Below are 27,352 nucleotides of genomic sequence, written 5' to 3' on the forward strand. Positions count from 1 at the left end.
GTGACCTCTCGCTCTCTCTTGCTCTCTCTCCCGCTGGTTTGAGGATGCTATGGACGGATCTGTCGTGCAGGATTTCAAGCCCAGTCCCGAAGGACCTGTGTTAGAGTGCAGCGTCACGGCTGACAGCAGAAGGTGGCTTTCCCTCGCTTTCCACTGCTCAGGAGCCGGGCAGGGCGGCAGGCCAGTGTGAGGCACACCAGGGATGGCTTTTCGTTTTTTTCAGGAAGATTAGCCCTGAGCTAACTGCTGCCAATCCTCCTCTTTTTGCTGAGGAAGACTGGCCCTGAGCTGACATCCATACTCATCTTCCTCTACTTTATATGTGGGACGCCTACCCCAGCATGGCATGCCAAGTGGTGCCATGTCCGCACCCAGGATCCGAACCTGCAAACCCAGGGCCACCAAAGTGGAGTGTGCACACTTAACTGCTGCACCACCCGCCGGCCCCGGCTTTTCATTTTTTAAGCAAACGCAACCATGCTTCCCTGTGTTGGTCTCATGGCTTCCATTTTGTGACAACTCTTTGAAAATTAAAAATGCTAAAAAGACAAAATTTATTGTGGCTGAGACACAGCCAGCCTGAATTTTCTTCATAGAGTGTCTTTTCCACAGTCCCACGTGGGGACTGTGGTAGCTGCTAGGGGCCTTAGCAATTTAATCCAGGCCCTCTGGGATGCAATATAATGTCACAGAGGAAGCTGAGGCCCAGAGAGCAGAGGCATGCCCAAGCTGTCACCTGGGAGGAGTCGGGGCTGGGGGACAGTGACACACTGACACAAGCCTCTGGGATGCATTTGCTTAAGTCCCCTCACATGGGTGAGAGATGGGCCTTTCGAAGACAAGGGAATTGCTTTAAAATGGATTTACTCTTACCTTGAGCAACAACTACAAACCTAGTATGATAGTAAAAGCTAGTATGGTATTTAAGCTTCCTGGGAATTTATCTTATATAGAGGACAAAGATTGCTCCAGGATGCAATATAAGAAAGGTACATTTATATTATTTTTACTAAATGTACAAGAAAACATTTCAGAATGAAAGTAGCTGTCAAAATATCTTCCTGTAAGAAGAAAGACCTGTGAGCAGAGAAGGAAATGGCTGGTCCTTGTGAGGCGCGGATCTGCCCTTAGCAGAGGACAGTCAGTTATGGAACAGGAGAAATGACGCCTTTAACACCCTGGATGTGAAAGAACATACCTGGGTGGCCGAGGGATTAGAGCCTGCGCTGCAGTGAGATTCTCTCTGTTTGCAGGGAGAGCCCACCGCTCTCCAGGGGGCTCATGGAGCATCTTTAGAAAGATTCAGTTACAATTTTCCATCTGGGTCCTAAATATAGTAGAGACATTTTCAATGAAGAATTTTCTATGGCTTTTTTGTAGAAACCATAGGCACAATTGTCTGGATCATTAAGATCCGATGTTTTTCATTTTATTTCCAGAATTGTTGCAGCATCCTATGACAAAACCGTGAAGGCTTGGGACCTTGAAACAGGCAAGCTGCTGGTGAGTCTGCCCTGTCCCGTGGAAGCGTCACAGCACGGGCCTTGCTGGGCTGTAGGCAGCTTGGGCTGGACGTGGGGTGGGAAGAGAGCCCAGGCTTCCAGGAGAGAATTTTCTCAGAGACCCCAGATGATGGAGGGCGGGTGTCGGGGAAGGAAAGCTTCCTGCGGCAGCCAGAGGAGGGCTGTTTGGAGGGTGGGAAGGACGGACACACGGGAAGAAGCGGAGGTGGGGGCAGGAGGCGGGGCGTGCCAGGCCGAGGGAAGTGCACTGGAGAGAAGGGAGAGGAGACCCTCCCCTGTGGGGTGTTTGCACTTGATGAGGCAGGAAGCAGTGCTGAGGCCATGGGACAAAGGCCGCATGGCCCAAGCAGGAGGGTGCTGGGCCCTTCCCAGTCTGTTCTCCATCTTGGAGGCAGCCACCACTCACTCACCCAAACCACCCTGAGATCCCGCGTCTCTCCCACCCCCAGACCCAAGCAGCCCCGGCCTGCTCAGGGGCCTCCTCAGGGCCTCCTGTCCCATGGCCGACACTCTCTGACCAGCAGCTCCATTGCCTCTCCTCTCTCTTCCTCTTTTCTCTTCTTAAAAAACAATCTTGCTTCTTAGTGCAAAGATCAATTGACATTCGTTGTAAAAAATTTTTAGAAAGACAAGATAAGCCAAGTTTAAAAAAAAAACCCAGCAATAAAAACTGTACAGCCCCCGGAAGTTATAGTGGACATCTTGGTGTCTCTTTTCCTATACGTGTTTGCATATGAACACAGGCAAGTATGGTCTGTACACAACATAGTGTCATGATATACACACTTTCTGGACCCTGACTTTTTTCTCACTTAAGGAATGGTGAATAAGCATCCGTTGACATCATCCTTTTTAATGGACACGTGGATTCCCCAAGGTAGATAGGTCGTGTGTATTTCCCCATCCCTGTTAGCGGACGTTAAGGATGCTTTGCCTTTTCTCTGTCGTAAACAATGCTACGATGAGGAAAGTTTGTGTATCATTTTTTAATGCTCCGATCTCTTTTAGGGTATATAGCTGGATTTTATTGCTAATTCAGTATAGAAACATGGAGCTTTTTAAATCACCCTCCAGAAACCTGTGCCATCTCATACCCTAAGCACCGGAGGAGAGCTCACCGTCCCCTCCCCTTACATGCCAGATACCATGATTTAAAATTTTTTTAGCCAGTTTGGTAGGTGAAAAATAAGATTAGCATTGATTACTCCTGATTTTGAGCATTTTTCCAAATGTTTATTTCGTCAGTTGTAAATTTCCTGCTCTTGTCTCTAGCCAGTTTTTCTATTTGAAATGATTTTCTTTTTCTTTTTCTTTTTTTTAAATTAAAGATTGGCACCTGGGCTAACAACTGTTGCCAATCTTCCTTTTTTTTTTCTGCTTTATCTCCCCAAACCCCGCCTGTACACAGTTGTATATCTTAGTTACATGTCTTTCTAGTTGTGGGATGTGGGACGCCGCCTCAACGTGGCCTGACGAGTGGTGCCATGTCCACGCCCAGGATCGGAACCCTGGGCCGCTGCAGCAGAGCGTGCGAACTTAACCACTCAGCCACGGAGCCGGCCCCTCTTTTTCTTCTTTAAACGTTTTTTTCGTACTTTTGTTTATTTTTGTTGCACAAGCCACCCTAGCCACTTGCCAGATATAGGTCGAATTAATTATCCACTGCTGCTGGACAAATTACTAAAAAACGTAGCAGTTTCAAACAACAAGCACTTATCTCACAGTTTCTGACAGTCAGAAATCTAGGAGCAGCTTGGCTGGGTGGTTCTGGCTCAGGTCTCTTGTGAGGTCACAGTTGAGATGTCGTCTGGGGCTGCCGTCATCTGAAGGCTCAGTTGGGGCTGAGGATCCCCTTCCAAGATGGCACACTCACACGGCCATTGGCCGGAGCCTCAGTTTCCCTCCAAGTGGGTTTCTCCATAGGGCTGCTTGCACGTCCTCAGGACGTGGCAGTTCACTCCCCCAGAACAAGCGATCCAGGAGAGGGCAAGGAGGAAGCTGTGGTTTCTGTCATACACTGTCACTTCTGCCATGTTCTATTCACTGGGAGGGAGTCACTAAGCCCAGCCCACACTCACAGGGCAGGGAATTAGGCTCCACTATTTGGAGAGAGGACTGTCAAAGAATTGGAGGGCCTAGTTTAAAATTCTCACAATGGCAATACCATAATTTATAGCAGACAGAGAGAAGATCCTTTCCCTGAACACTGAGCAGCGCATTGTCCTCTTCTCGTGGTTTGGTGCCAGCCTCCCCCAGGGAACCGTGAGCTGCCCAAGGGGCTGGGGCTGCAGTGTCTTGTCCATGGTGCCAGGTACAGGGCAGACGCTCAATAAACACTTGTTTGTCAAATGGCACAGTAATAAAGTTAGCCGTTACTAGAACCTCGCTGCCAGTTCTGCTGGGTGCTCTCTCTATCCTTGGTCATCTGTCCTGCACACAGATGCGTTAATTATACTTGTTAATTAAATTGATTAGTTAAAACTAAACAAAAATTCAGCTCCTTATTTATACTAACCCATTACAAGTGCTCCACGGCCACATGTGGCCAGTGCCTAGCATATTGGACAGTGCATCCATGGAACATTTCCATCACGGCAGAAAGTTCTGCGGGACAGCTGGGCTGGTGAGAAGACAACCTTTTGATTGTTGCCCCGTTTCAGTGGGAGATCAGTCACGAAACCTTCATAGCTTCCTGTAAGTTTTCTCCTGATGGTAAATATGTGGTCTCAGGCTTGGATGTGGACTGCGGAATCTGTATAACAGATGCGAAAAATGCCACCACTGTGTCACACATCAAAGGTGAGTTTGCATGGACTCCCTCCTCTGTTTTGTGTGCCTTGTTAACAGCTGCTTGTCACTTCCCTGACAGCCACTTCCCACTGCTTTATTTAGTGACACTCTAGTGGTGTGAACCCCGTCATTGAGGGGACACTGGTTGATAGAAGCCCCAGCAGTTAAAACCAAGACTGCTCCTCATCAGTGAAGCCCTGTCCAGTCTCACGCTTGTAATAAACAAAGCAATGCTCTGCTCCAGCCTCACGTGGATATTGAACGCCCAATCTTTCACTAAGTGGAGGCTCAGCCTTCACTACGTTTTTACCTGTATTTTTAAAGTACAAAAATAATCATGATTATTAATTCACATAAAGTGTTTATTCTAGTGTTTTACACATACTGATGATTAACAATATTATCATTATTAATTGTTAAGTAGAAAGAAACAAAGTAAGATGATTAAAAACAATAGAATGCCATCTATTGAAAAAAATCATCCTATGTCAACTTTCTGGCTGTGATCCTGTGTGATCATTATGCACGGTGTCACCATTGGGGGAAGCCAGGTGACGGGCACACATATCCCTCCGTATTATTCTTTATGACCGCTTGTGGTTTGACAGTTCTCTCAAAACAAAAAGTTGGAAAAATGTGTAATCACTGTAAAAATGTTGGTAAGTGTGTAAAGTAAAAAGTGTAAGGCTGCTGTTCCTGTCTGGTCTCCTCTCCAGAGCTGCCTATTAGTAACAATGTGTTGCTGGGTGGCCTTCCTGAACTCTGTGTGTGTGTGTGTGAGTGTGTGTGTGTGTGTTTGCATACACACAATGCTAGCTCCCATATGGGCTTTGTTTATAGCTGTCAACACTGAGCCATGATATGTACAGCCCCATAGCTTGCATTTTCCCCTTAATGCATCTCCTCATACTCTACCTATCCTCACACCACGCTTCTCCATGCTCTGTCCCACCTCTGGGCCTTTGCACATGCTGTTCCTTCTGCCTGAAACATTCTTCCTTTCCTGCGGCCCTTGCTAACTTCAGGGCCCTTCCTTGACCTCTTGGGGCTGGGCCAGGCTTCAGCTGGCCAGGAGCTGGGATGTGCTGTACCCTCCTCTCCTGGCCCCCGGCGTGCTGTGGGTCGTTGCCTGCAGCGGGGTGTCTCCTCATCAGACTGGGAGCTCTGTGGGGCAGGCAGCAGTTCGGCTGTGCTCTTGTTCAAAGCCTGGCACATAGTAGGGACTTGGGAAATATTTGTGCGAGTGAACAGTCCCTTGTGAAAGCTGGAATTGTGTTTCTGTGACATTGTCGCTGTCTGGAGGAGTGGGGGAGTCTCTGGGCCACATGAAGCGTGGGGCCCAGAATGTGGAACATGCGCAAATGGTCTTTTTCCCTCTGCCTCAGATCATCATGAAAGGTCGGTCATGGCCTGCTGCTTCGACCCCGACAGCCAGAAGGTGGCTTCGGTCTCGCTGGACAGGAGCATTAAGATCTGGGATGTTACGTCCCAGGCCACACTGCTCACCATCACCAAGTGAGGGGGGCCTGGAGGTCGGGCAGCATCGTGCAGCACGGAGGCGGGTGGCGGCTCTCATGCGTGCCTTCCTGAATTTGGCCTGCACGCCCTCAGCTGGCAAGCCAGTGTCCATGTGGGGCCATCTCCAACTTGCTCATGGGTGCTATGAGGAGGCTGGAGCTGGGGAAAGTAAAGGAGGCGCCAGGCCCGGGGAAGCCCCCCGCTGGGGTCTGTGGGCTGGGACAGGCCTCAGGTGCATTTGTTACATGGTGGGCCAGCCCTGGAAAACACTGCAGACCCCCCCTCACATGTGACTTTCCAGCATCTCCTCTAAGATGGGAGATCTGATAATCCAGGGCCTGCGAGGGTCCCCTACAGCTGGCCACCACTAGGTGGACGGCCAGTCCTCTCCAGCAGGCCCTGGAGTCAGGATCCCAGCACACGTGTACTCTGTCACCCCTCCTGCTCCCCTTGGTTATGAGCCCTGCTGGCCTGGGCCAGGCTTTCCCATGGGGTCTGGCCAGGGGTTAAGAGTGTGCAGATTCCCATCCCTGTGTGACCTTGGAGCTCAGTGTCCCCACCTGCAAACTGAGCAGAGGTAAGGTCTGAATGAGATAATACACGAAGGTCCTTGTACAGGCCACACGGCGTTAATGAGAGTGACTCCCTCGGAAACCCAGTTCGGGAGGGGCTGTGGGACGCCCACACTGCTCCTTCGAGCTGCTCGGTGGGGGCAGTGAAGGGCCAGGGCAGCAGAGGCGGCCACAGCTCCAGCTGTGGGCAAGGATCGCAACCTGCTCCATTCTGTTGCCCCAGGGTGGAAAAGGAAATAAGCAGAATGTCTACTGGTATTTTTGATTGACTTGAATTTATGATTTTCTGGAAATGTAGCTTTTAGCAAGAAAATTTAGAAGCAAGGATTCTCGGTGCTACAGGACAGGGCTGGCTCCATGACATGCCACCTCCGAGGTTACACAGGGGCCCACACTCAGAAGGGCCCCACAGCTGATTTAAGGCTCTGCTGTCCACATCTTGAAATTCTTAATAATTTTTGAACAAGGGACCTTGCCTGCTTTTATTTTAAAAATATGTAATTTACTTTTTGAGAATGTAAAACATGCAACACAGTTCAAAACTAAAAAGGTACAAAATGATATACATTGAAAAAATCTCTCTCTTGCCTGTCTTGTGACTGTTCAGTTTCCCCAGATGGCATCACTTTTTCCCCTTCCTGCCTCCCTGCCTGCCTTTCTTTCTTTTTTAACCGCTTTATTGAGATAAAAGTCACACATCATACAATTCACTCAAAGTGTTCAATTCAGTGGTTTTGGGATATTACATTATTATTTTTTTAATTGTAGTAAAATATATATATAACAAAATTTGCCATTTTAAGTATTTTTAAATCACTTCGCTGGCATTAATGACATTTGCAATGCTGTGCAACCATCACTGCTAGCTATTTCTAAAACCCTTTCTTCACTCAAACGGGGAAAATACTTTGAGGATCACAAACAAAATGAAAAACATCCCAATTCTAACAGATTTTTTTTCTTTTCAAACAGACATTTAAATTTGAGAATGGATAATTGAAAATTTTGTTAATTAAATGCCCAACATTAAAATCCGCTTTCATGACACTGAAGACAGCTGAGGAGAGAGGGAGGGGAAAGGAGAGAGCAGCTGGAGTGCAGAGAAGTAGGGGTAAGCGGGAGGGGTGGTGGGTGCTGAGCCGCCCCGTCTCGGAGAGGATGCAGGCGGAGCACGAGCAGGAGACCCACTCTGTCCACGTGATCCAGCACCAAACCTGAAGGCTCTTAGCCCCTTGACCATCCCTGACAGCTTCTCCAGCTGCTTTTGGGCCTCAAGCAGCCGTGAATAGTGCAGAGGTTCACAAGCTGGGGCAAGTTCGTCCCCCGTAGACGTTTGGTAGTGTCTGGAGACATTCTTGGCTGTCACAACCGGATGTGGGGCTACTGGCTCTAGTGGGTGGACTCCAAAGATGCTGCTAAACATCCCAGAATGCACAGGACAGCCTCCTACCACAAAGAATAATCCAGCACAGAATGTCAATATTGCCTGATTGAGAAATCCTGGAAGAGGGTGACACAGTGTGACACAGAGCAGTTAATATCTGGACCATGGTAAGCAGGGAGCAAAGGGATGATGTCCATTAGGTCTCAGGGGATCGGCTGCAATGCCCCCTCAGCTCGCCCCCTTAGGCGTGTCCTCAGCTCCTCCGGGCGTGAAGTGCTCACGTGTGCCCTTTCCATCTGTGTTTCAGGGCGCACGCCAACGCCATCTCAAACTGCTGTTTCACCTTCAGTGGCCATTTCCTGTGCACAAGCTCTTGGGATAAAACCTTAAAAATATGGAACGTCCATACAGGGGAGTTTCGAAACCAGGGAGCCTGTGTGACTCTGATGCGGGGCCACGAAGGCTGCGTGAGCTCCTGCCACTTTGCGAGAGACAGTGAGTAATCCGCGTGCAGGAGGACTCTGTGCCCGTGGGCGTGCCAGGCGGAGCTCCTCGTGTTCCGCTCGCGTGGGCTCTCCTCGGTACAGAGGAGCGATATCCAGTGACGCCGACAGTGAGGGTGGATTTACTTTCCATGAGAACAAAAAACCAAGGGGGAGATTCACAGGCATGAGTTTACAGGTGACAGAAACTCAGTTCAACATGGCTTAATCAACAAAAGAAATTTCTTAACTCCTGTAATGGAGAAGCCCGGGAGGGAGCGGATCTCACGTCTGCTGTGGTTGGGTCCCGACGCTCAGAAATACTGTCAGGAAGCCCGCTTTCCTGCTCTGCCCCTCAGCTCAAGATGGCCTCCCGTGGTCCAGGCTGACAGAGGGTCCAGTCCTTGAGAAGAAGAGACCCTCTCTCTGATGGTGCCAACACAAGTCCCGGGAAAGTCTCCCACTGGCTCTGCTTGGGACACATGCCCATCTCTGAACCCATCACGTTCGGAGGGGATGAAAGGCTCTGACCAGCCAGGTCTGAGTGACTTGCCCACCCTCAGAGCCAGAGGTTGGGCTCAGCACCCTCTGAACCAGAAGAATTGAGAGGGGGTGAGGGGTGCTTCCCATGGGGAATTGGAAAGCTATTTCCAGATGAAGGGGCATGGATGCGAGCAGGGGCAGTGACAGGAAGCTGCCAGGGCAGTTAGCCCCATGAGGGAAGTGACTGCTCCTGACACCCAGGAGCCAAATGTTATGCTCCTCCATCCTCGTGGGGAATGCGGCTGGTTCTGTGTGTGCGTTGGGGGGACCCAGCAGGTACACACACAATCGGGGCCTGGCTGGACAAGAGCTAGGGCGTCTCTGAACAACTTTCCCTCTTCAGAAGCAGCTCTGTGTGAGCTGGACCCCACTCCAAGGCACCCCACCAGCTTCTGTCCTTGGCTTCACCAGGTTCAGAGTCAGTTATCACTATTCGCGGATTCCATATTTGTCACTTCGCCTACTGGCTAAAATTTGTCTGTAACCCTAACCCATTCAATACTCATGTCGCTTTTGTGGTCCCTCATGGCTACGCGCAGAGCAGTGAAAGTCTGAGTCAGCCTGTGTACTCGCTCCCAGCCGAGGCTGAACAAAGCGACCCTCGGCCTTCTTGTTTCAACTCTCTTACCATCAAGTGCCTTTTTTGTGGTCTGTTGAGTGCCATGTTCTCTGTATTTTGAGCTTTTTATTGGTGATTTTGCTGTTTAAACTGGTTCCCTGGCATAGTGCCGAAGTGCTGTCCAGTGTTCCCAAGGGCAAGAAGGCCGCGGTGTGCCTCACGGGGCAGACGCTTGTGTTAGATAGACTTCACTCGGACACGAGTTACAGCACAGACGGCCACGAATGCAACGTTCGTGAGTAACAATATATATCAAATAAGGTGTCTTTAAACAGAAACGGACATCACCAAGGTTACGTGTTGATTGGATAATGAAATGTTGCGACCAGAGGCTCACAGGAGCCAGGCCCTGTATTTTCCGTAGGAGCAACGGTCCAGCATGCGCTCAGTCAGCGCTCGCAGTAGCTTTATAGAACGTGACTACCGTGAATAGCGAGAGCTGACTGTAGCTGGTTGGAGGTCATTGAGCCGCACCAGGAAGGGGTGTGAGTGTCCTCAGAGCGAGCCACGGTGGCATCACAAATGCATCCTCAGCCCGTTTTGGCCTCCCCGGAGCAGGAAGCAGTTGCTGGGAATGTGACCCTCTGAGACTCTTTCGTTTTATGTTGCAGCCTCTATTCTCGTGTCTGGAGGGTTCGACAGGACTGTGGCTATTTGGGATGTAGGAGAAGGCTACCGGAAGCTCTCCTTGAAGGTACAAGTGCCAGCATCAGATAGAGGCGCTCAGCTTCATTCCTTAGTCATTCCAAGCTGGGTGCCGGGTGCCGGCTGCTGGGGGTACGTCAGTGGGTGAGGCAGACCTAGACGTCCCCGGTGGAACTGACATCTCTGTGGGGAAGGACTGATAAGAAACTAACAAATGAATCATCAACGGTGGTGAGTGAAATGGAGAAACCACACAGAGTGGAATGGCAGAAAGAGACTCTGGGGACTAATCCACATTGGGTGGGCAGGGACGGCCTCTTGGACAAGGTGGCATTTGTGCTGAGAAACGGATGGCAAAGGGGGACTGGATGAATGAGGATCTTGGGGAAGGGCATTCCAGGCAGATGGAACAGCAAATGCAAAAACTTGGAGATGGGAAAGTGTCTAGGAACAGCAGAAATCACTGTGCAGAAGCACGAATGCCATGAGCTGGCACAGAGAGCGGTGGGGCTCCAAAGTGGCGGGTGTCAACTGAGTGCTTTTGGCTGCAAGTTAGAAGAGACTCAACTCAAAGTAGCTCTATAACATGGGGATGGATTATCCAGCACAGCAAGAATCCAGAGGTTAGGCGGTCCCAGGACTGGCCACTGTGGTGCCTGTGTTCCGGGTGCCCCCACCCTGAGATTTCTGCATACCCCCTGATCCTGTGAGCTCATGGCTGCCTTTGGCGGCGAATGCTTGCATGCATGAATCTCGGTCTCTCTGTGCCCTGTGACCCAAATGTAGACTACGTCCCCTTGATCACCACAAGCTACTGGCTCCCAGCGCTGGTCTCCACCCTTCTGCTCCGAGGGTTTGGAGAGGCAAACGGAGTTCACACAGCAAATGAGCAGCTTAAAACTGACTGTTCAACCGCCCTGTGTTTAAAAGTCCCTTTGTCCTCTAGCAGGTTGACCTGTCTTCCCTTCTCCTCTCTCCTCTGTGTCTATTCTACCCCCAAATTCCTGTCCCTTTGTTACACACAGCAGTTTAACCTTCTCTGTGCTCCCTACGCTGTCTTCCCATCATACCGCTCTGCCTCACCTTCCACCTCTTTCCATAAGGGAAGGCCAAACAGTGATAACGATGCAGGGCCCTCACGTCCTCAAGTGTCTGAACCAGCACTGGTCTCTGTCTCCTCCGACTCCTTGTCCCCGAGGAAAGCATCTCGCATTTGCGTAAGCCTCAGTGGCTGGGTCCGCAGTTCCTGGAAGCCAAAGCCCCCTCACCAATAGCAACTCTGAGTGGCATTTTCTAGAACACAGAGTGTGAACAAAATCCTGCAAGAGGTGCTCCGGGCCCAGCTGGGATATCTTTTTTTTCCTGTCCTACTAACCACCAGAGAACTGTTTTTAAAAACACATGCGACACAGTGTACACACATCATAAGCCTTTACACTTTGTATCCCACCTTAAATGTCATTGGTGAAACCAGGGAAGCACGATTAGTTGCTCTTAAACATAAGCAACATTGGTTCCTGGCTTTGTATTTTTGTTGTTCTTAGTAAAGCTTTTTTTCTATGTCGTCCCTAACATTCTATTTTTCTTCAGGGCCATAATGACTGGGTGGTGGATGTCGCCATCAGCAGCAACAAGAAATGGATCCTGTCTGCTTCAAAGGTAAAAGTGGCCAACCTTTAAGTGACTTAAAATCTCTCTCACATTGTGAGAATTGGTGTTAGCGGAAGAGTTACTGTAAAGTAAAATTCCTGAGCAGCCTCTGTCTGAGGGCCACACCGGGCCAGGCCACCCGCCTCCAGGGAGCTGCCTGGGAAGGTGGAAGGCAGGGCCTTCCATCTGCTCTTGTGGGGAGTTCCAGGTATTTCTGTGTCTGCACCACTGACACTTGAACTTTGTTGGAGGAAGAGCCTGTCTGGACTGCTGAGTGATGGAATCAAAAGGGGCCCTTGGAGGGGACGCATCAGCTCATGGACAAGCAGCAGAGACCCCCCGAGGTCCCCAGTGGGTCTTTCCCGCCCCGCTCCACTACACCCTAGGATTCCCGTCCCAATGGTGCATAATGGCCACCCCAGGATATCCTGAGGGCCGTCCTCTCAGGGTGAGCACCAGAGAAGTGGGGTTCCACCTTCCCCCCACCTTTATGAGAGCCACTCTCTAGGCTGGGGATTTCCAGGTTTGTGAGACTGTGTGCAAGGCTCTGCCTACCACGACCAGCTCGTGAGAGAACCAACCCAGGATACCGCACGCCCAACAAGAACCCATAATCATATCATACATTATGAAAATTCCATGCCTATGTGTTATTACTTTAACATAAAAATATGAAAAATGATTATGTCAATTTTATCTCCATAAAGCTGGAAAAAAGTGAAAGTACAGTACAAAGTGTAAAAATGAGCGTTTATTTGAAATTTGAGCGTTTATTCTGTGTTTTTTACTTTTCTCTTACATGAACGCTATAATTTAAACAAAACAACAGGACTAGTTAACAGCAATAATTAATAGGACTAATTAAACAAATATGTTTAGGAAAATTATAAAAATATTTTGTAATGTTCCTTTCTGTCTTCTGATACAGCAAATTATTTTGACTTAAAAAAAGGATTTATTGGCTATTTAAGTTTTGTAGGCTGTATTGTTGTATATTCTTATTTTTTTTAATTTTTATTTTTTTAAGATTTTCTTTTTCCTTCTCCCCAAAGCCCCCTGGTACATAGTTGTATACTTCTACTTGTGGGTCCTTCTAGTTGTGGCATGTGGGGTGCCTCCTCAGCATGGCCTGACGAGCAGTGCCGTGTCCATGCAGAGGACTCGAACCGGCGAAACCCTGGGCTGCCGAAGCAGAGTGTGTGAACCCAACCACTCCGCCACGGGGATGGCCCCTGTATATTCTTAAGATATATAAATGTAGGGCTTTTTGAAAAAGAGAATAGAAATACAATAGGATCAATTAAACAGATATTACTTATATTTATTTATGTATTTCTTTTTTCCAGCTTTATTGAGATTCAATTGACATATAACATTGTGTAACTTTAAGGTGTACACGTGTTCATTTGATACGTTTATATATTGCACAATTGCTACCACCATGGTGTTAGCTAACACCCCCATCATGTCACATAATTACCACTTCTTTTTTGTGGTGAGAACATTTAAGATTTACTCTCTTAGCAACTTTCAAGTATATAAGAAAGTGTTATTAACTATAACCACCATGCTGTACCTACATCCCCTGAACTTATTCATCTTATGACTGGAAGTCTGTACCCTTTGGCCAACATCTCCCCATTTCCCCCGCCCCCAGCCCCTGGGAACCACCACTCTACTCTCTTTCTCTGAGCCCGGCTTTTTTAGAGTCTACATCTGAGGGAAACCATACAGTATTTGTCTTTCTCTGTCTGACTCATTTCACTTGGCTAATGCCCTCAAGTTTCATCCACTTTGTTGAAATTGGCAGGATTTCCTTCTTTCTCGTGGCTGAATAATATTCCACTGTATATATACTACATCTGCTTCATCCGCTCATCTATTAGGGTGTTTCCCTACCTTGGCTGTTGTGAATGATGCTGCAATGAACATGCGGGTGCAGAAATCTCTTCAAGATCCCATTTTAATTTCCTTTGGATATATACTCAGAAGCAGCATGGCTGTATCATATGGCAGTTCTATTTTTAATTTTTTGAGGCACTTCCAGTACCTGTTTCCATAGTGGCTGTACCAAGTTATAGTCTCACCAACAGTGTACAAGGGTTCCCTTTTCTCCACACCCTCAGCAACACTTATGTCTTTTCTTTTTGATGATAGCCACTCTGACAGGTGTGACGTGATATCTCATTGTAGTTTTGATTTGCATTTCCCTGATGATTAATGATGGTGAATACAATTTCATGTGCTTGTTAGCCATCTGTATGTCTTCTTTGGAAAAATGTCTATTCATTTCCTTTGCCCACTTTTTTTTTTTTTTTTGAGGAAGATAGCCCTGAGCTAACATCTGCTGCCAATCCTCCTCTTTTTTGCTGAGGAAGACTGGCCCTGAGCTAACATCTGTGCCCATCTTCCTCTACTTTATATGTGGGACACATACCACAGCATGGCTTGCCAAGCAGTGCCATGTCCGCACCCGGGATCCAAACTGGCGAACCCCGGGCTGCCAAAGCAGAATGTATACACTTAGCCGCTGTGCCACTGGGCCGGCCCCCTCTGCCCACTTTTTAATTGGATTTTTTTTTTCTTGAGTTGTGTGAGTTCTTTATGTATTTTGGATATTAGCCCCTTATCAGATATATGATTTGCAACTATTTTTTTATTCTGTAGATTGTTTTTTCATTTTGTTGGTTGTTTCTTTTGCTGTGCAGAAGCTTTTTTGTTTGATGTAGTCCTACTTATTTTTGTTTTTGTCGCCTGTGCTTTGAGTGTCGTATTCAAGACATTGTTGCCAAGACCAACGTAAAGGAGCTTTTTCCCTTTGTCTTCTTCTAGGAGTCTTATGGTTTCAGGTCTTATGTTTAAGTCTTTAATCCATTTCAAGTCAACTTTTGTGAGTGGTGTAAGATAGGGGTCCAATTGCATTCTTCTGCATTTGGTTATTCAGTTTTCCCAATACTATTTATTGAAGACACTAACCTTTCCCCATTGAGTATTCTTGACTCCCTTGTCAAATATTAGTTGATCGTATATGTGAGGGTTTATTTCTGGACTCTCTCTGTTTATGCCAGTACTATACTGTTTTGCTTACTAGAGCTTTGTAGTATAGTTTGAAATCAGGAAGTGTGATGCCTCCAGCTTTGTTCTACTTTCTCATGATTGCTTTAGCTATTCAGGGTCTTTTGTGGTTCCATAGAAATTTTAGAATTTTTTTTTTATTTCTGCGAAAAATGCCCTTGGAATTTTGATAAGGATTGCATTGAATCTATAGACGGCTTTGGGTAGTAGGGACATTTTAACGATGTTAATTCTTCTGACCCAGGAACATGGGACACATTTCCACTTGTTTGTGTCTTCCTCAATTTCTTTCATCAGAGTCTTGTAGTTTTCAGCGTACAGATCTTTCACCTCCTTGGTTACATGTATTCCTAAGTATTTTATTGTTTTTGGTGCTATTGTGAATGAGATGGTTTTCTTTCTTTCTTTTTCAGATAGTTAGTTGTTAGTATATAGAGATGCAACTGATTTTTACATGTTGATTTTGCATCCTGCAACCTTACTGAATTTGTTGATTAGTTTTGACAGTTTTTTGTGGCGCCTTTAGGATTTTCTACATATAAGATCATGTCATCTACAAACAAAGACAGTTTTACTTCCTCCTTTCTGATCTGAATGCCTTTTATTATTTTTTCCTTGCCCGATTGCTCTGGCCAGGGCTTCCAGAACTCTGTTGAATGGGAGTGGTGGGCATGGGTACCGTCTTCATGTTCCCATTCTCAGAGGAAAAGCTTTCAACCTTTCACTGTTGAGTATGATGTTGGCTGTGGGTTGGTCACATATGGCCTTTATTATGTTGAGGTTTGTTCCTTCTATACCCGGTTTTTTGAGGGTTTTTATCATGAGTGGATGTTGTATTTTGTCAAATGCTTTTTCTGTGTTTATTGGGATGATCATATGATTTTTATGTTTCACTCTGTTAATATGGTGTATCACATTTATTGATTTGCATATGTTGAACCATCCTTGCATCCTAGGGATAAATCCCACTTGATCGTGATGTATGGTCCTTTTAGTATTACTTATATTTAATATAAAACAATAATAACCTCATTTAATCAAGCCAGCATTATTCTGATGCCAAAGCCAGATAAAGACATCACAAAAAGAGAAAATTACAGGCCAGTATCCCTCATGAATATGGATGCAAATACCCTCAACAAAATATTATCAAACAGAATTCAAAAGAACATTAAAAGGACTATTCGCCATGACCAGAATAGCCGTGCCATTTTGCATCCCCACCAGCAATGAGTGAGAGTTCCTGTTGCTCCACATCCTCACCAGCAGTAGGTGTTGTCAGTGTTCTGGATTTTTGCCATTCTAATAGGTGTGTGGTGGTATCTCGTTCTTTTAATTTGCAAATCCCTGATGGCATATGATGTGGGAAATCTTTTCATATGCTTATTTCCATCTCCATATCTTCTTTGATGAGGTGTCCATTAAGGTCTTTGGTTCATTTTTTAATTGTTTGTTTTCTTACTGCTGAGTTTTCTTTTTTTTTTTTAAAAAAGATTTTATTTTTTTCCTTTTTCTCCCCAAAGCCCCCAGTACATAGTTGTATATTCTTCGTTGTGGGTCCTTCTAGTTGTGGCATGTGGGACGCTGCCTCAGCGTGGTTTGATGAGCAGTGCCATGTCCGTGCCCAGGATTCGAACCAACGAAACACTGGGCTACCTGCAGTGGAGCACACGAACTTAACCACTCAGCCACAGAGCCAGCCCCTTACTGCTGAGTTTTAAGAGTTCTTTATATATTTTGGATAACAGTCCAGATAGATGCGTCTTTTGCAAATATTATCTCCCAGTCTGTGGCTTCTCTTTTTATTCTCTTCTGTCTTTCTCACAGAAGAAAAATTTATTTTTTACAAAGTTTAGCTTATCACTTCTTTCTTTCATGGATCTTGCCTTTGGTGTTGCATCTAAAAGTCATTGCCAAACCCAAGGTCATCTACACTTTTTCCTCGGTTAATTCTAGGAGTTTTCTAGTTTTGCGTTTTACATTTAGGTCTGTGATCCATTTTGGGTTAATTTTTGTGAAGGGTGTAAGGTCTGTGTCTCGATTCAGTTTTTTGCATGTGGATATCTAGTTGTTGCAGCATCATTTGTTGAAAAGACTATCATTTCTCCATTTGCTCCTTTGTCAAGATCAGTTGACTATACTGAAGTGGGTCTATTTCTGGGCTCTCCCTTCTGTTCCATTGATGGATTTGTCTGTTCTTTCACCAACACCACACTGTCCCGATTACTGTAGCTTTACAGTGAGTCTTGAACTGAGGTAGTGTCAGTCCTCCAACTGCGTTCCTCTCCGTCATTATTGTTTTGGCTATTCTGGGTCTTTTGCCTCTCCATATAAACTTTAGAATCAGTTTGTCAATATCCACAAAATAACTCACTGGGATTTTGATTAGGACTGCATTAAACCTATAGATCAAGTTGGGAAGAACTGACATCTTGATAATGCTGAGTCTTCCTATCCATGAGCATGGAATATCTTTCCATTCATTTGGTTATCCTTAATTTTGTTCATCAGAGTTTGTAGTTTTCCTCATATAGATCTTGTAAATATTTTGTTAGATTTATACCTAAGTATTTCCTTTTTTGGGGTTCTAATGTAAATGTTACTGTGTTTTTAATTAAAATTCCACTTGTTCATTTCTGGTATATAGGAAAGTAAGTGATTTTTGCATATTAAGCTGCAACTCTGCTATGATCACTTATTAATTCCAACAGTTTTTTTGCTGATCCTTTCAGATTTTCTACATAGACCATAATATCACCTGTGAACACAGACTTTTGCTTTTTCTTTCCCAATCTATACATGCTTTCTTTTGTTTTGTTTTGTTTTGTTTTTTTGTCTTATTGCATGACCTAGGAGTGCTAATTTACTTTTTGTTTCTATAAACTTACCTCCTCTGGACATTTCATATAAATGTAATCATACAATATGTGGTCCTTTGTGACTGGCTTATTTCACTTGGCATAACGTTTTCAAGGTTTCTTCATTTCTTTTTACTGTTGAATAATATTCCATTGTATGGATATACCACATTTTTTAAATCCATTCATCAGTTGATGGAAATGGGATTGTTTCTACCTTTTGGCTATTGTGAATAATACTGCTACAAATATTCATGAATAAGTTTTTGTTTGAAAACCTGTTTTTTATTCTTTTGGGTGTATACCCAGGAGTGGAACTGCTGGGTCACATGGTAACACTACCTGTTTAACCATTTGAGGAACTGCCAGCCTATTTTCCGAAGTGCTGAACCCTTTTACTTTCCCACCAGCCGTGTAGGAGGGCTCCGATTTCTCCACGTTCTCACCCATCTTGTTATCACCTTTTTGATCGTAGTCATCCTAACGGTTGTGAAGTGGTATCTTGTACCTTTGCTTTGCATTGCCTGATGTTAATGATGCGGAGCCTCTTTTCACGTGCTTATTGGTCATTTATATAACTTTTCACCTTTTTGATGCATGTCCTTTGAAGCACAAAATTTTTAATTTTGATGAAGTCCAGTTTATCTATTTTTTCTCTTGTTGCTGGCGTTTTTGGTGTCAGATCTAAGAAACAACCACTTAATTCGGGGTCGCAAAGATTGACCCCTATGTTTTCTTCTAAGAGTTTTACAGTTTTAGTTCTTGGAGCCCCATCAGAAATCAATTGACCATAAATGTGAGAGTTTATTTCTGAACTCTCAATTCTATTCCATTGACCTATATGCCTATCCTCATGTCTGTACTGCACTGTCTTGATAACTGTAGCTTTGTCATAAGTTTTGAAATAGGGAAGTGTGAGTTCTCTAACGTTGTTCTTCTTGTTCAAGATTGTTTTGTCTATTCTGGGTCCGTTTAATTTCTCTACGACCTTTAGGATCAGTTTGTCAATTTCTGCAAAGAAATCAGCTAAGATTTGCACAAGCGTTAAGCTGAAACTGTCGATCATTTGGGGGAGTGTGTCATCCTAGCAATATTGAATTTTGTGATCCATTGAACATTGGATGTCTTTCTATTTATTTCCATCTTCCTTAGTTTCTTTCAACAATATTTCTTATTTTTCAGTCTATAAGTTTTGCACGTCTTTTGTTAAATTTATTTGTAAGCATTTAATTCTTTTTGATGCTATTCTAAATAGAACTGTTTATTTAATTGCATTTTCAGATTGTTCATTGCAAGTATATAAAAATACAATTGATTTTCTATCTTGCCACCTCGCTGAACTTGTTTAACAGTTCTAATAGCTTTTTAGTTGATTCCTGAGGATTTTCTATACACAAGGTCATGTAATCTTCAGATAGAGACGGTTTCACTTCTTTTCCAATCTGGATGCCTTGTATTTCATTTTCTCTCGCATCAGTGTCTTTCTGGAAGGTGAGAAAGCGTTTGATTGATTTGGAAGAACTTGCCTGTGTGAAGCGTGTGAGGCTCACACGTGTGTGAGGCTCAGGTTCCATGCGTGCTCCCACAGCCCCTTCTCCACCACACCTGAGCCCAGTCTTTTCTGTCGGTTGTGCGGTATGCTTTGTTCTGGTTATTTCCCCCCAATCTAGTTTTACGTACCTGTCCCTCTCTCATTAAACACAGCTGTTTAACCTCCTTTGTTGGTGATGTCTGGGGCAGGCTGGCATCGGCCTTGTAATTGTTCTCATTTTCATTATCTGAAGTCTTAGAAAACATGATCACAATATTCACAATGTTAAAACTTCTACTAGCATGATCTTGAAACAAAGCACAACAGTTAATCCACAGGCCAAATCAAAGGCAGACTGTTAACACTGCCAATTACGACGCAGTTAGGTTGAATACTTCACCACGTTGCTCAGAGGGATTCACAATAATGATTTATCCAAACTGCAGAAAACAGTGACAGCAACTACAGAAGGTGGGTCATCTGTGCATATCCTCCAGGTTAAAAATAGTTTGGCTTTCAGCTGCTATTTTTGGGATTTCTGTTGAGTTTTGTACTTTTCCTCCAGAACTTCCACATTCATCACTGAAAAATGAGATTGTTTTACCCTGCAAAGGGTTTGCTGGGACATGAGACTTACAGCACTAAAGTGGGATGGTGCTGGAGGAACCAGGGCAGATGGTCACCCTCTCTCTGCTTCTCTGCAGGTCGAGGTCCTCCACGCGGAATCTGGATGTGGGGCACCTCTTGGGTCCTCCCAGCACAGCGAGCCCACTTTGTGACTGTGGGTTTGCCGTTTGACTTGTTTTTAGGACAGGACCATGAGACTATGGAACATCGAAGACATTGACGAAATTCCTTTGGTAATGGAGTGCAAAAAGACCTTGGGCATAAAGGTGAAACAGGTCGGTATTGGGTAAAATTAAGCCCAGTGAAGGCTTTCATTAGTTCCCTCTACAAATTAATTTATTATTTGAATACACATTTACTGGACAACTGGGGAGAAACACCATGAAGAAAAAGATTGAAATTCTTGCCCTCAGGGAGCTTAAATTCTAAAAGGGGAGACAAATAACGAATAAATAAGAATTATGCATAGTGAGTTGCACGGTGATAGGAAATTTGGAGAAAACTAACATGGGGAATAGGAGTGCTGGAGGCTGCCGCATTTTAAAGGGTGGTCAGGATGCGTCTCACTGAGAAGGTGACATTTGTTCACAACTGGAAGGTGGTGAGGGAGTGGGCTGTGCAGATGTGGAGGGGAAGAACTTCCCGGCAGAGGGAACAGCCAGTGGGCAGACCCTGAGGCAGGAGCCAGCTGGGCGTGTTCGAGGAGTGGAGTGAGTGAGCAGAAGTGGGAGATGAGGCCCGAGGGAGCAGGGGACGAACGGCTGGGCACATGGCTGGACATCAGCTGAGCCTCCTACACCCCGCAGCAGACCCCATCGCCAAGTAGCACCCCCAGGACCCCGTCTCTCATGGGAGGGGCTCAGGTGCCTGTTTCTCTAGTGGAAGATTGGGGTAGAGTGGGCACATCTCCTGCTTCACCAGGTGAGCCATGCTGGCCACAGAGCTCTCCCCAGGCAGTGGAGGTCTGCCCCTGCCGGGGCTGTGCTGCAGACACCGGGCTGCCACCTGGAGAGGCCAAGGACTCTATGCTGGGCCCTCTTGAATCCTTTGCCCCTCAGAATCCTGGAGCCACCGAGGCTTGTCTCCCCTCGGAAGGTCTGGAGGGGAGCCACTGCTCCTGAGAACGGCTAATTTTGGAACAGGACTGAGGGGCAGGGAGGTGGGGGGGGGGTGCCCACATGGACCTCATCTTTGTGGCCAGCTGGTCCTCAGGGTCTTTGTGGCCATGTTGGCCCTTAGGCCCTGGAAACTGACTGGCTACAGAGCAGCGCTTGCCCATGTCCTCCACCTGCCAACAAGATCTGCCCCCTCTGAGCCCCGTTGTTCTGGGGTTGGGCAATGGGAAATTATGCCACAGGAAAAGGTAGGTAAACGATTTAATTTCTTTCTTGCAAAAGAAGGAAAAGAAAGAGACTGACCTGAAGCTGTAGCAAAGATTAGCCCTCTGCATTTGACTTGCCCTGAATTAATATGAGACCTCTCGGAGGCCAGATTTTCCGGAGGGCCTGCCCTGGTGGGGTTAGCCCCTGTCTGCTGCAGGCCCAGTGCCCAAGAGTGGGCCAGGTGGCAAAGCACAGGGCCTTGGAGTGCCAAGGCTGGGGCATGCCACCTTGCAGGCTTGTCTCAGGGGCACCGTGCTGTGGTAGGAAGCTCTGAGAGACCTCTGCCCATGGCGGGAGAGCCCACCTGGTGGTGTTGCCGAATTCTTTGTGGAAGCAGATGTGGTGAGAGCAGCTGCCGCTGTATCCGCTGTTCTCATGCACTTGAGCCAGAAACAGGCTGAGATGGAGGAGGATGCTCAGCAACTCCCTCATTTTGTTAAAGTCCCTGCCTTGTTTAGAAGTCTTGCCTACTCGCCTCTCACGGTTCTGTAAGTTAGGGATGTCAGGGACTTAGGACATCCCCTCGGCCCCACAGTTCGCCCTGCAGAGCAGAGGACTAGGTCAGACACCCACCCCCTGTACTTTCCACGCCAAGTGGCTTGCCACTCCTGCCCCCAGGGCCTCCATGGCAGGGGACACGAGCTGGCAGTACCTGCACAGCTTTTAGTGGGGGAAGAGAGGGAGAAGCCTGTGCTCATTCTCGCTCAGCGGCCTGCACTTTCCACCCTTGTGGGGTCAGACCCCGAGACGAGAGGCAGCTCTGGGCTCGGCCCAGCCCAAGGTCACTGGATCTGGTGGGAGAATTTGCATTGCATGCCTTGATACCTCCTGACCAGCACCTCCTTTCTGCTTTTTAAAAATATTTCATGTCAGTGCGAAGCATGTGACAGGCCTTTCTCCATCTACGAAAGTGACATCTTTTCTGAAACAGTCACCCAATGCGTGTTCTGCCGCATGGAGGCAAAAGACTTGGCAGAGGCCTCATTGTCATCGGAAAGGGTGGGCTCACTGGCAAGTGAGTGCAGCCTGGACAAGGAGGACCATGGCCACTGAGCCCTTCGAGTGACTTGAGCACAGGCCACCTGTCATGGAGGTTTTGGGGCTCTGCAGGGACCTTTCTCTCACCCCTCCCTGGCCAGGTGGGCCTGTTGGACTGAGGCAGGGGCCCAGCCCTGGCTGGGCTCCCAACACCATGCCACCTGCTCAGCTCCACAGCACCCTTAGAGACTGACTGCCTTGTTTTCAGTTTTCATGCAGAATAAATCTAGATTTGTTTGGGAAACAAGTGTGCGTGTGAATTCTAGAACATTTTTGCTGTTTCTAAGCCTTACGTCTTGGTGTTCATGCTATCTCATTTTTGGAACATATTCTGGACTCTAGAGTTGCCCTGTAACGCATATTTTGGGGGTTGGCACCAGCAGCCCTGAGGAAGGGCTTGTGGAATGAGTAGGAAGATGTGTGGGTCCCCTCTGTGGAGGACACCATAGAGTGGTAAGGCACTGTGGGTGCCTCCCTGGCCAACGCTCCCAGATGTCCACCTGCCCAGAGCTGAAGAAGATCTGGTTAGGCAGGCAGGTGGTGGGCATTTCCATCACGGAATGTTTCGTGCTCTCCACCCCAGACTTTTCAGTTTCCAGAATGCCCATGCACAGCCTTCTTCCTGCTTCCACAGCGGATGGTACAACATAAATCAATTACTTCAGAAGCAGCGAAGGTTTCAGTTACACGTAAAGGGCTCCCTCTTCCGTTTGGTATGACTCACATGGTTTCCATCAGATCTCCCTTGGTCCGTTTTTAAAGCTTAACTACAGAACTGACTTATAGAGCGTCAATTGACTGACATCCACTAATGGCGCCCCTGAGCACCGTAACCTGGTCGTCATTATTTGGGCGCGTCTTGCGCTCCTCAGTCACAGCCTGGGTGATTGCCCAGACTCGAGCTGGCTGCTCAGTGTTTACCCATTTATTTACATGAATGATGTACGAACGCGTCAACACGCCACTTCACGCCCTCCCAGCAAGGGGGCTCTCTCGCAGAGGAGTCCTCCTGCTGGTGGTCTCCGTCCGCCCCCGCAGGAAGACGCGCAGAAGTGTTCTCCCCGCCGCCGCGGAGGCTGGCGGGACTGTGGGGCCCTTGGGTGGTTCGTCGTTTTCTCCTGTTACAGATAATACTGGAGCGCACTTTCCTGTGCATCTATTTTGCAGAGTTTCGTTTCTGTGGGTGAGACTCTCCCGCCGGAGGAATTGCTGGGAGACTGGATTAGCAGTGTTTGGTCTTGCCGTTGCTCAAAGGCCCTCTAAAAAGTGTTGGGGCGAAGTGGCTGATGTGTCTGAGCGAGGAGACCCAGAGCAGGCGAGTGAGACGCCTGTGTGGGGAGGGCCTGGCCGTGCTCCGGCAGCCGAGACCTCCCCACTGACGCGGCGGCGCTCCAAGGCCAGCGGCCAGGGCCCTTGAGGCTCTCCATCCGTCGGCGCCTGCTCGGGGTACCCCAGCGCCCCGGACTCTGCCCGGGCTCAGGCTCCGCGGGAGAAGCCAGGGGTCTGGTCCCACAGGCGGGCGGGTTCGCCCCGGGGCAGGCAGGGCCGGTGACCCTGATGGTCCAAGCGCGACCGAGGCGGCCGCCGGCCTCCCAGCCGAGGGGGCCAGCGCGACGGGTCGGATGAGCGGTCCCCGCGGGGCCTCGGCCGGTGTGCGCCCTGAGCGGACCGCGGAGGAGCCCGCAGGCGGCCTCGCGGGACAGCCTGGGGGGGCCTCCTGCGCCAGTTCTGCACGGCAGAAGGCGCGCACCTTGTGCGACCATCTCCCAAAGACGGGGCCACCCCGGCTAAGGTGCGACCACTAAAGAGACCGAAAAGTCAAGCCCGGCTCGGCCTCTGTGCACCGCCCGCGCCTCCAGCCTTGGGTCCGACCGGTCCTGTTAACACGCTTGCTAGCCGGGCTCTGCACTACGCATGCGCCTGCCGCGGACAAAACTTGTGCGCATGCACTGGGCGGATGGAAAACCTAGTGATGGGACGAAGATTCTCGCGGTGGTTGTGCGGGCGGCGCCGTGGCTTAGTTGGTTAAAGCGCCTGTCTAGTAAACAGGAGATCCTGGGTTCGAATCCCAGCGGTGCCTCAACCGAGCGTCCCGGCTCTATTTCTTTTCTTGCTGCGGCTACTTTTTGCTCTGCGCTCTTCCGGGCTCCCCCTCGCTTTAGGGGTGTGGGTGCACTCGAGAGGCCGTTTCAGCCGGCGCCCTGCCCGGCGGGAGGAGGCGTGCGCACCTTGGAGCCCGCCCCTCGGGGCTCCGCGACTGCGGTGCGCTGGGGGTCGGGGGCGGCGGGGTGGGGACGGCCTGCGAGGCGAGCGAGGGGCGACTGTCTGCCCGCGGCCGCGGCGGGAGGGCGAGCAGGGCGCTCCTCCCTGGGTTCCCCGGGAAGCGGCCGACCGGGCCCTGTGCGCGCAGCGCCACCTGCGTTCGGTGTCACCATTTCCGACTGGAGACTGGGGCTTGGCGAGGTCAAGTGAGGCCAAAGTCCCGGGCGCCGCGCAGGGGAGCGGAGGATGCATCCGGCCGGCGTGGGCGTCCGGCTGGAGAAAGGATGAAAACTCCAGGGGGGGCGGTGAGGTGGGACTCCCGCGGCCGGGGTTAGAGCCGGCTTCTCCGCAGGGCCTGGCTGAGGCTTAACCCGAAGGCCGGGGCTGCGGCGGCCGATCTCCGGGACTGTGCAAACAGACGGCGGTGGGGCCCGAGCCAGAGCAATTGCATCCGAGTCTCTGGGGTTGCGGCGAAGCGTTGGAATTAAAAGAAAGAATGATCCAGAAATTCGCATATCAAACTCAACAAAATTCATGTCAGATGCAACGGGACAGTCCCAACAAGCTGCAGAAATTGCAGTGATGGCATCAGAATAATCAAATTCACCCGCCCCAGAAGTAGCTCTTCCTTCTGCCTCTGCGTGGGTCTGGGTTTATTGTCTATTGTTTATTGCTTATTTTTCCTCTTCTTTTGGGTCAGTCCTTGCCCTTTGCAGCTTGCTTGTTTTTGCAGAGGAAAACTTGTGGGCGTACTTTGAGCCTTTGCAGTTCTGAGAGGAGTCTTCTCCCCTGTCCACAGAGATGAGGTTACTGGTAACAGGGCTTGGGGGGTTGCCCCCACCCCCGGCACATCTTTACTGCTAGCCTGAGGTCTATGGGGTCAGTTGTGAGCATTTGCCTGTTAGGTGGCCCAGGGGAGATGTTGGTTGGCGGTGTGAGCCTGGGTCTTAGGGATGGTTAGCTGGAGAAAAGCATTTGTGGCAAAGCCTGCAGCAGGTGACTGAAGCCACCCGATGGGGTGAGCACCCCTGGGCAGGGGGCGAAGCCAGAGAAGAGAAATAGGCCCAGGGTCAAGTCCACCCCTACTTCTGTTCTTTAAAAATGCCACGCTGTTCCTGCCTCAAGGCCTTTGCACTTGCTGTGCCCTGTGCTTGGAATGCTGTGTCCTAGGCCCTTTGCAGGAAAGGGTCTTTTTCAGTTTCTGGTCTTCATTAAGTGTATCACCTCTTTGGGGGCCTCCTCCCCTCACTGTGCTCTGCCGCGGAGTCCCTGCCTCCCCTGGGCCAGCTTCCAGTACATCGTCCTGCTTACTTCCTTTACAGCCTTTTCACAGTCTAAAACTGTCTTGTCTATTGTCTGTTTCCTCAAATAGAATGAAGCCCCAAGGAGTGGGGACCCACATATGTCTGTTTACCTCTGTGTCCCCAGCATCTAACAGTGCTTAGAACAAACTAGGCATTGGTGGACACAGGACTTTTTTATTTTTGATCATATTATCTTGATTGGATTGTGGTGCTGTTTGAGATTTGGGACAGCTAGTCCTTTTTTTCAAATGCTGTAAGGCAGCAGTTCTCAAAATGTGGTTCACCCATCCCTGGGGGTCCCAGAGACTCTTTCAGGGGGTCAAATCTAGCTTCATAATTGGACTAAGATGTTACGTGGTTTTTGCACTGTGTTGACACTTGATTGATGTGCAAAAGCACTGGTGGGCCAAACTGCGGACACCTTCGCAGGAATCAAGGCCGTGGCACCAGAGGACCCTACCTGTCATTGTGTTTATTCCTCACCATCACACTTTGGCAGAAAAATAAAAAGGCAGTTTCATTTAAGAATGTCCTTATGAAGCAGTAAACAGTGTCATTTTTATTAAATCTTGATGCCAGTACCTAGTTGTTAATATTGTATGCGAGGAGACGGGAGGCGGGCAGAAATGCCGAGTACTGGGGTGCCGTGACAGTTCTGAGAAGAGCTCAAGCGACTGAGTCATCAGCTGAAACGGCTGCGTTCTTCATGGAGCACCATTGAGAAAATAACCAGCGGGCAAACTGTGCTGCCTCAGGCCTGGGTGCTTAACAGGCAAATTGAAAACGAATAAAGCGAGTCTGTCAGTTCAAGGAAAACAGCTGCAGTATTTGTCATCAATGACAACATCTGAATTTCCAACTGAAAGCTATGATTTTGGAAAAGTTGTGTCTACCACTATGAGCTTGACGGCTTTCCAATATTTAAAAAGTTTCCAGTGAGGTCGGCAGTTGTGTTAATGAATTTTTTTTTGATATTGTATAATGAAATACGTCAATATTTGAAGATATGCATAATTTGGTGAACCAGTATTTTCCAAATGGCCAATGCATGATCCACTTAAAGAGCAAAGTATGCCAGTGTATTTTAGTGGAACAGACTATGAACAGCTCGTTGGTATGGTTTCAGATTCCACCCTACCATTTATTTAGTTTTGGTGTAGTGTGGAAGAAAGGTATCCACACTTTTCCAACAACATATCTGTTTGTGAACAGATTTTCTCTTCTACTTCAAACCAGAACAACACATCACAACAGACTGACTGCTCGAGTAGATGTGACAATCCTGGTGCCGTCTATTGAACCCAACATGAAAGGGATTTGCAAAACATACGACAATGCCATCCTCCTCAATCAATTTTGTTTTATTTTGTAACTAGTTTCATAAAAATGTTATTTATGTTAACATGTAATGGGTTTATTATTATTTTAAAACTAATTAATAAATATTCATGTTTTTCTCAGTTTTAATTTCTGATATCTCAATATTGATAGTATATTTCGGATAAACTAAAGCTTCTTTGAAATCCTCAATAAGTTTTTTTTTTTTAAA

General features: G+C 47.8%; 1 protein-coding gene and 1 non-coding gene across 2 annotated transcripts in view; both read left to right on the plus strand.

Annotated features, from left to right (window-relative positions):
* WDR88 (WD repeat domain 88) overlaps positions 1–22,481 on the plus strand; it is a 39,966-nt gene extending 17,485 nt beyond the window's left edge. The window contains exons 3-11 of the mRNA XM_001490073.6: positions 44–132; positions 1,440–1,503; positions 4,184–4,322; positions 5,699–5,828; positions 8,095–8,282; positions 10,043–10,125; positions 11,667–11,735; positions 20,000–20,092; positions 22,073–22,481. Of these exons, the coding sequence (XP_001490123.4) occupies positions 44–132; positions 1,440–1,503; positions 4,184–4,322; positions 5,699–5,828; positions 8,095–8,282; positions 10,043–10,125; positions 11,667–11,735; positions 20,000–20,092; positions 22,073–22,252 (1,035 nt within the window). The 3' untranslated portion in view covers positions 22,253–22,481. The remainder of the gene's footprint in view (positions 1–43; positions 133–1,439; positions 1,504–4,183; positions 4,323–5,698; positions 5,829–8,094; positions 8,283–10,042; positions 10,126–11,666; positions 11,736–19,999; positions 20,093–22,072) is intronic.
* Positions 22,482–24,243: 1,762 nt separating this feature from the next.
* TRNAT-AGU (transfer RNA threonine (anticodon AGU)) lies at positions 24,244–24,317 on the plus strand. Its single transcript has one exon. It is a non-coding gene; the product is annotated as a tRNA-Thr (tRNA).
* Positions 24,318–27,352: the final 3,035 nt, after the last annotated feature.

The sequence above is a fragment of the Equus caballus genome, chromosome 10 (genome assembly GCF_041296265.1).
Source record: "Equus caballus isolate H_3958 breed thoroughbred chromosome 10, TB-T2T, whole genome shotgun sequence".
Classification (NCBI taxonomy): domain Eukaryota; kingdom Metazoa; phylum Chordata; class Mammalia; order Perissodactyla; family Equidae; genus Equus; species Equus caballus.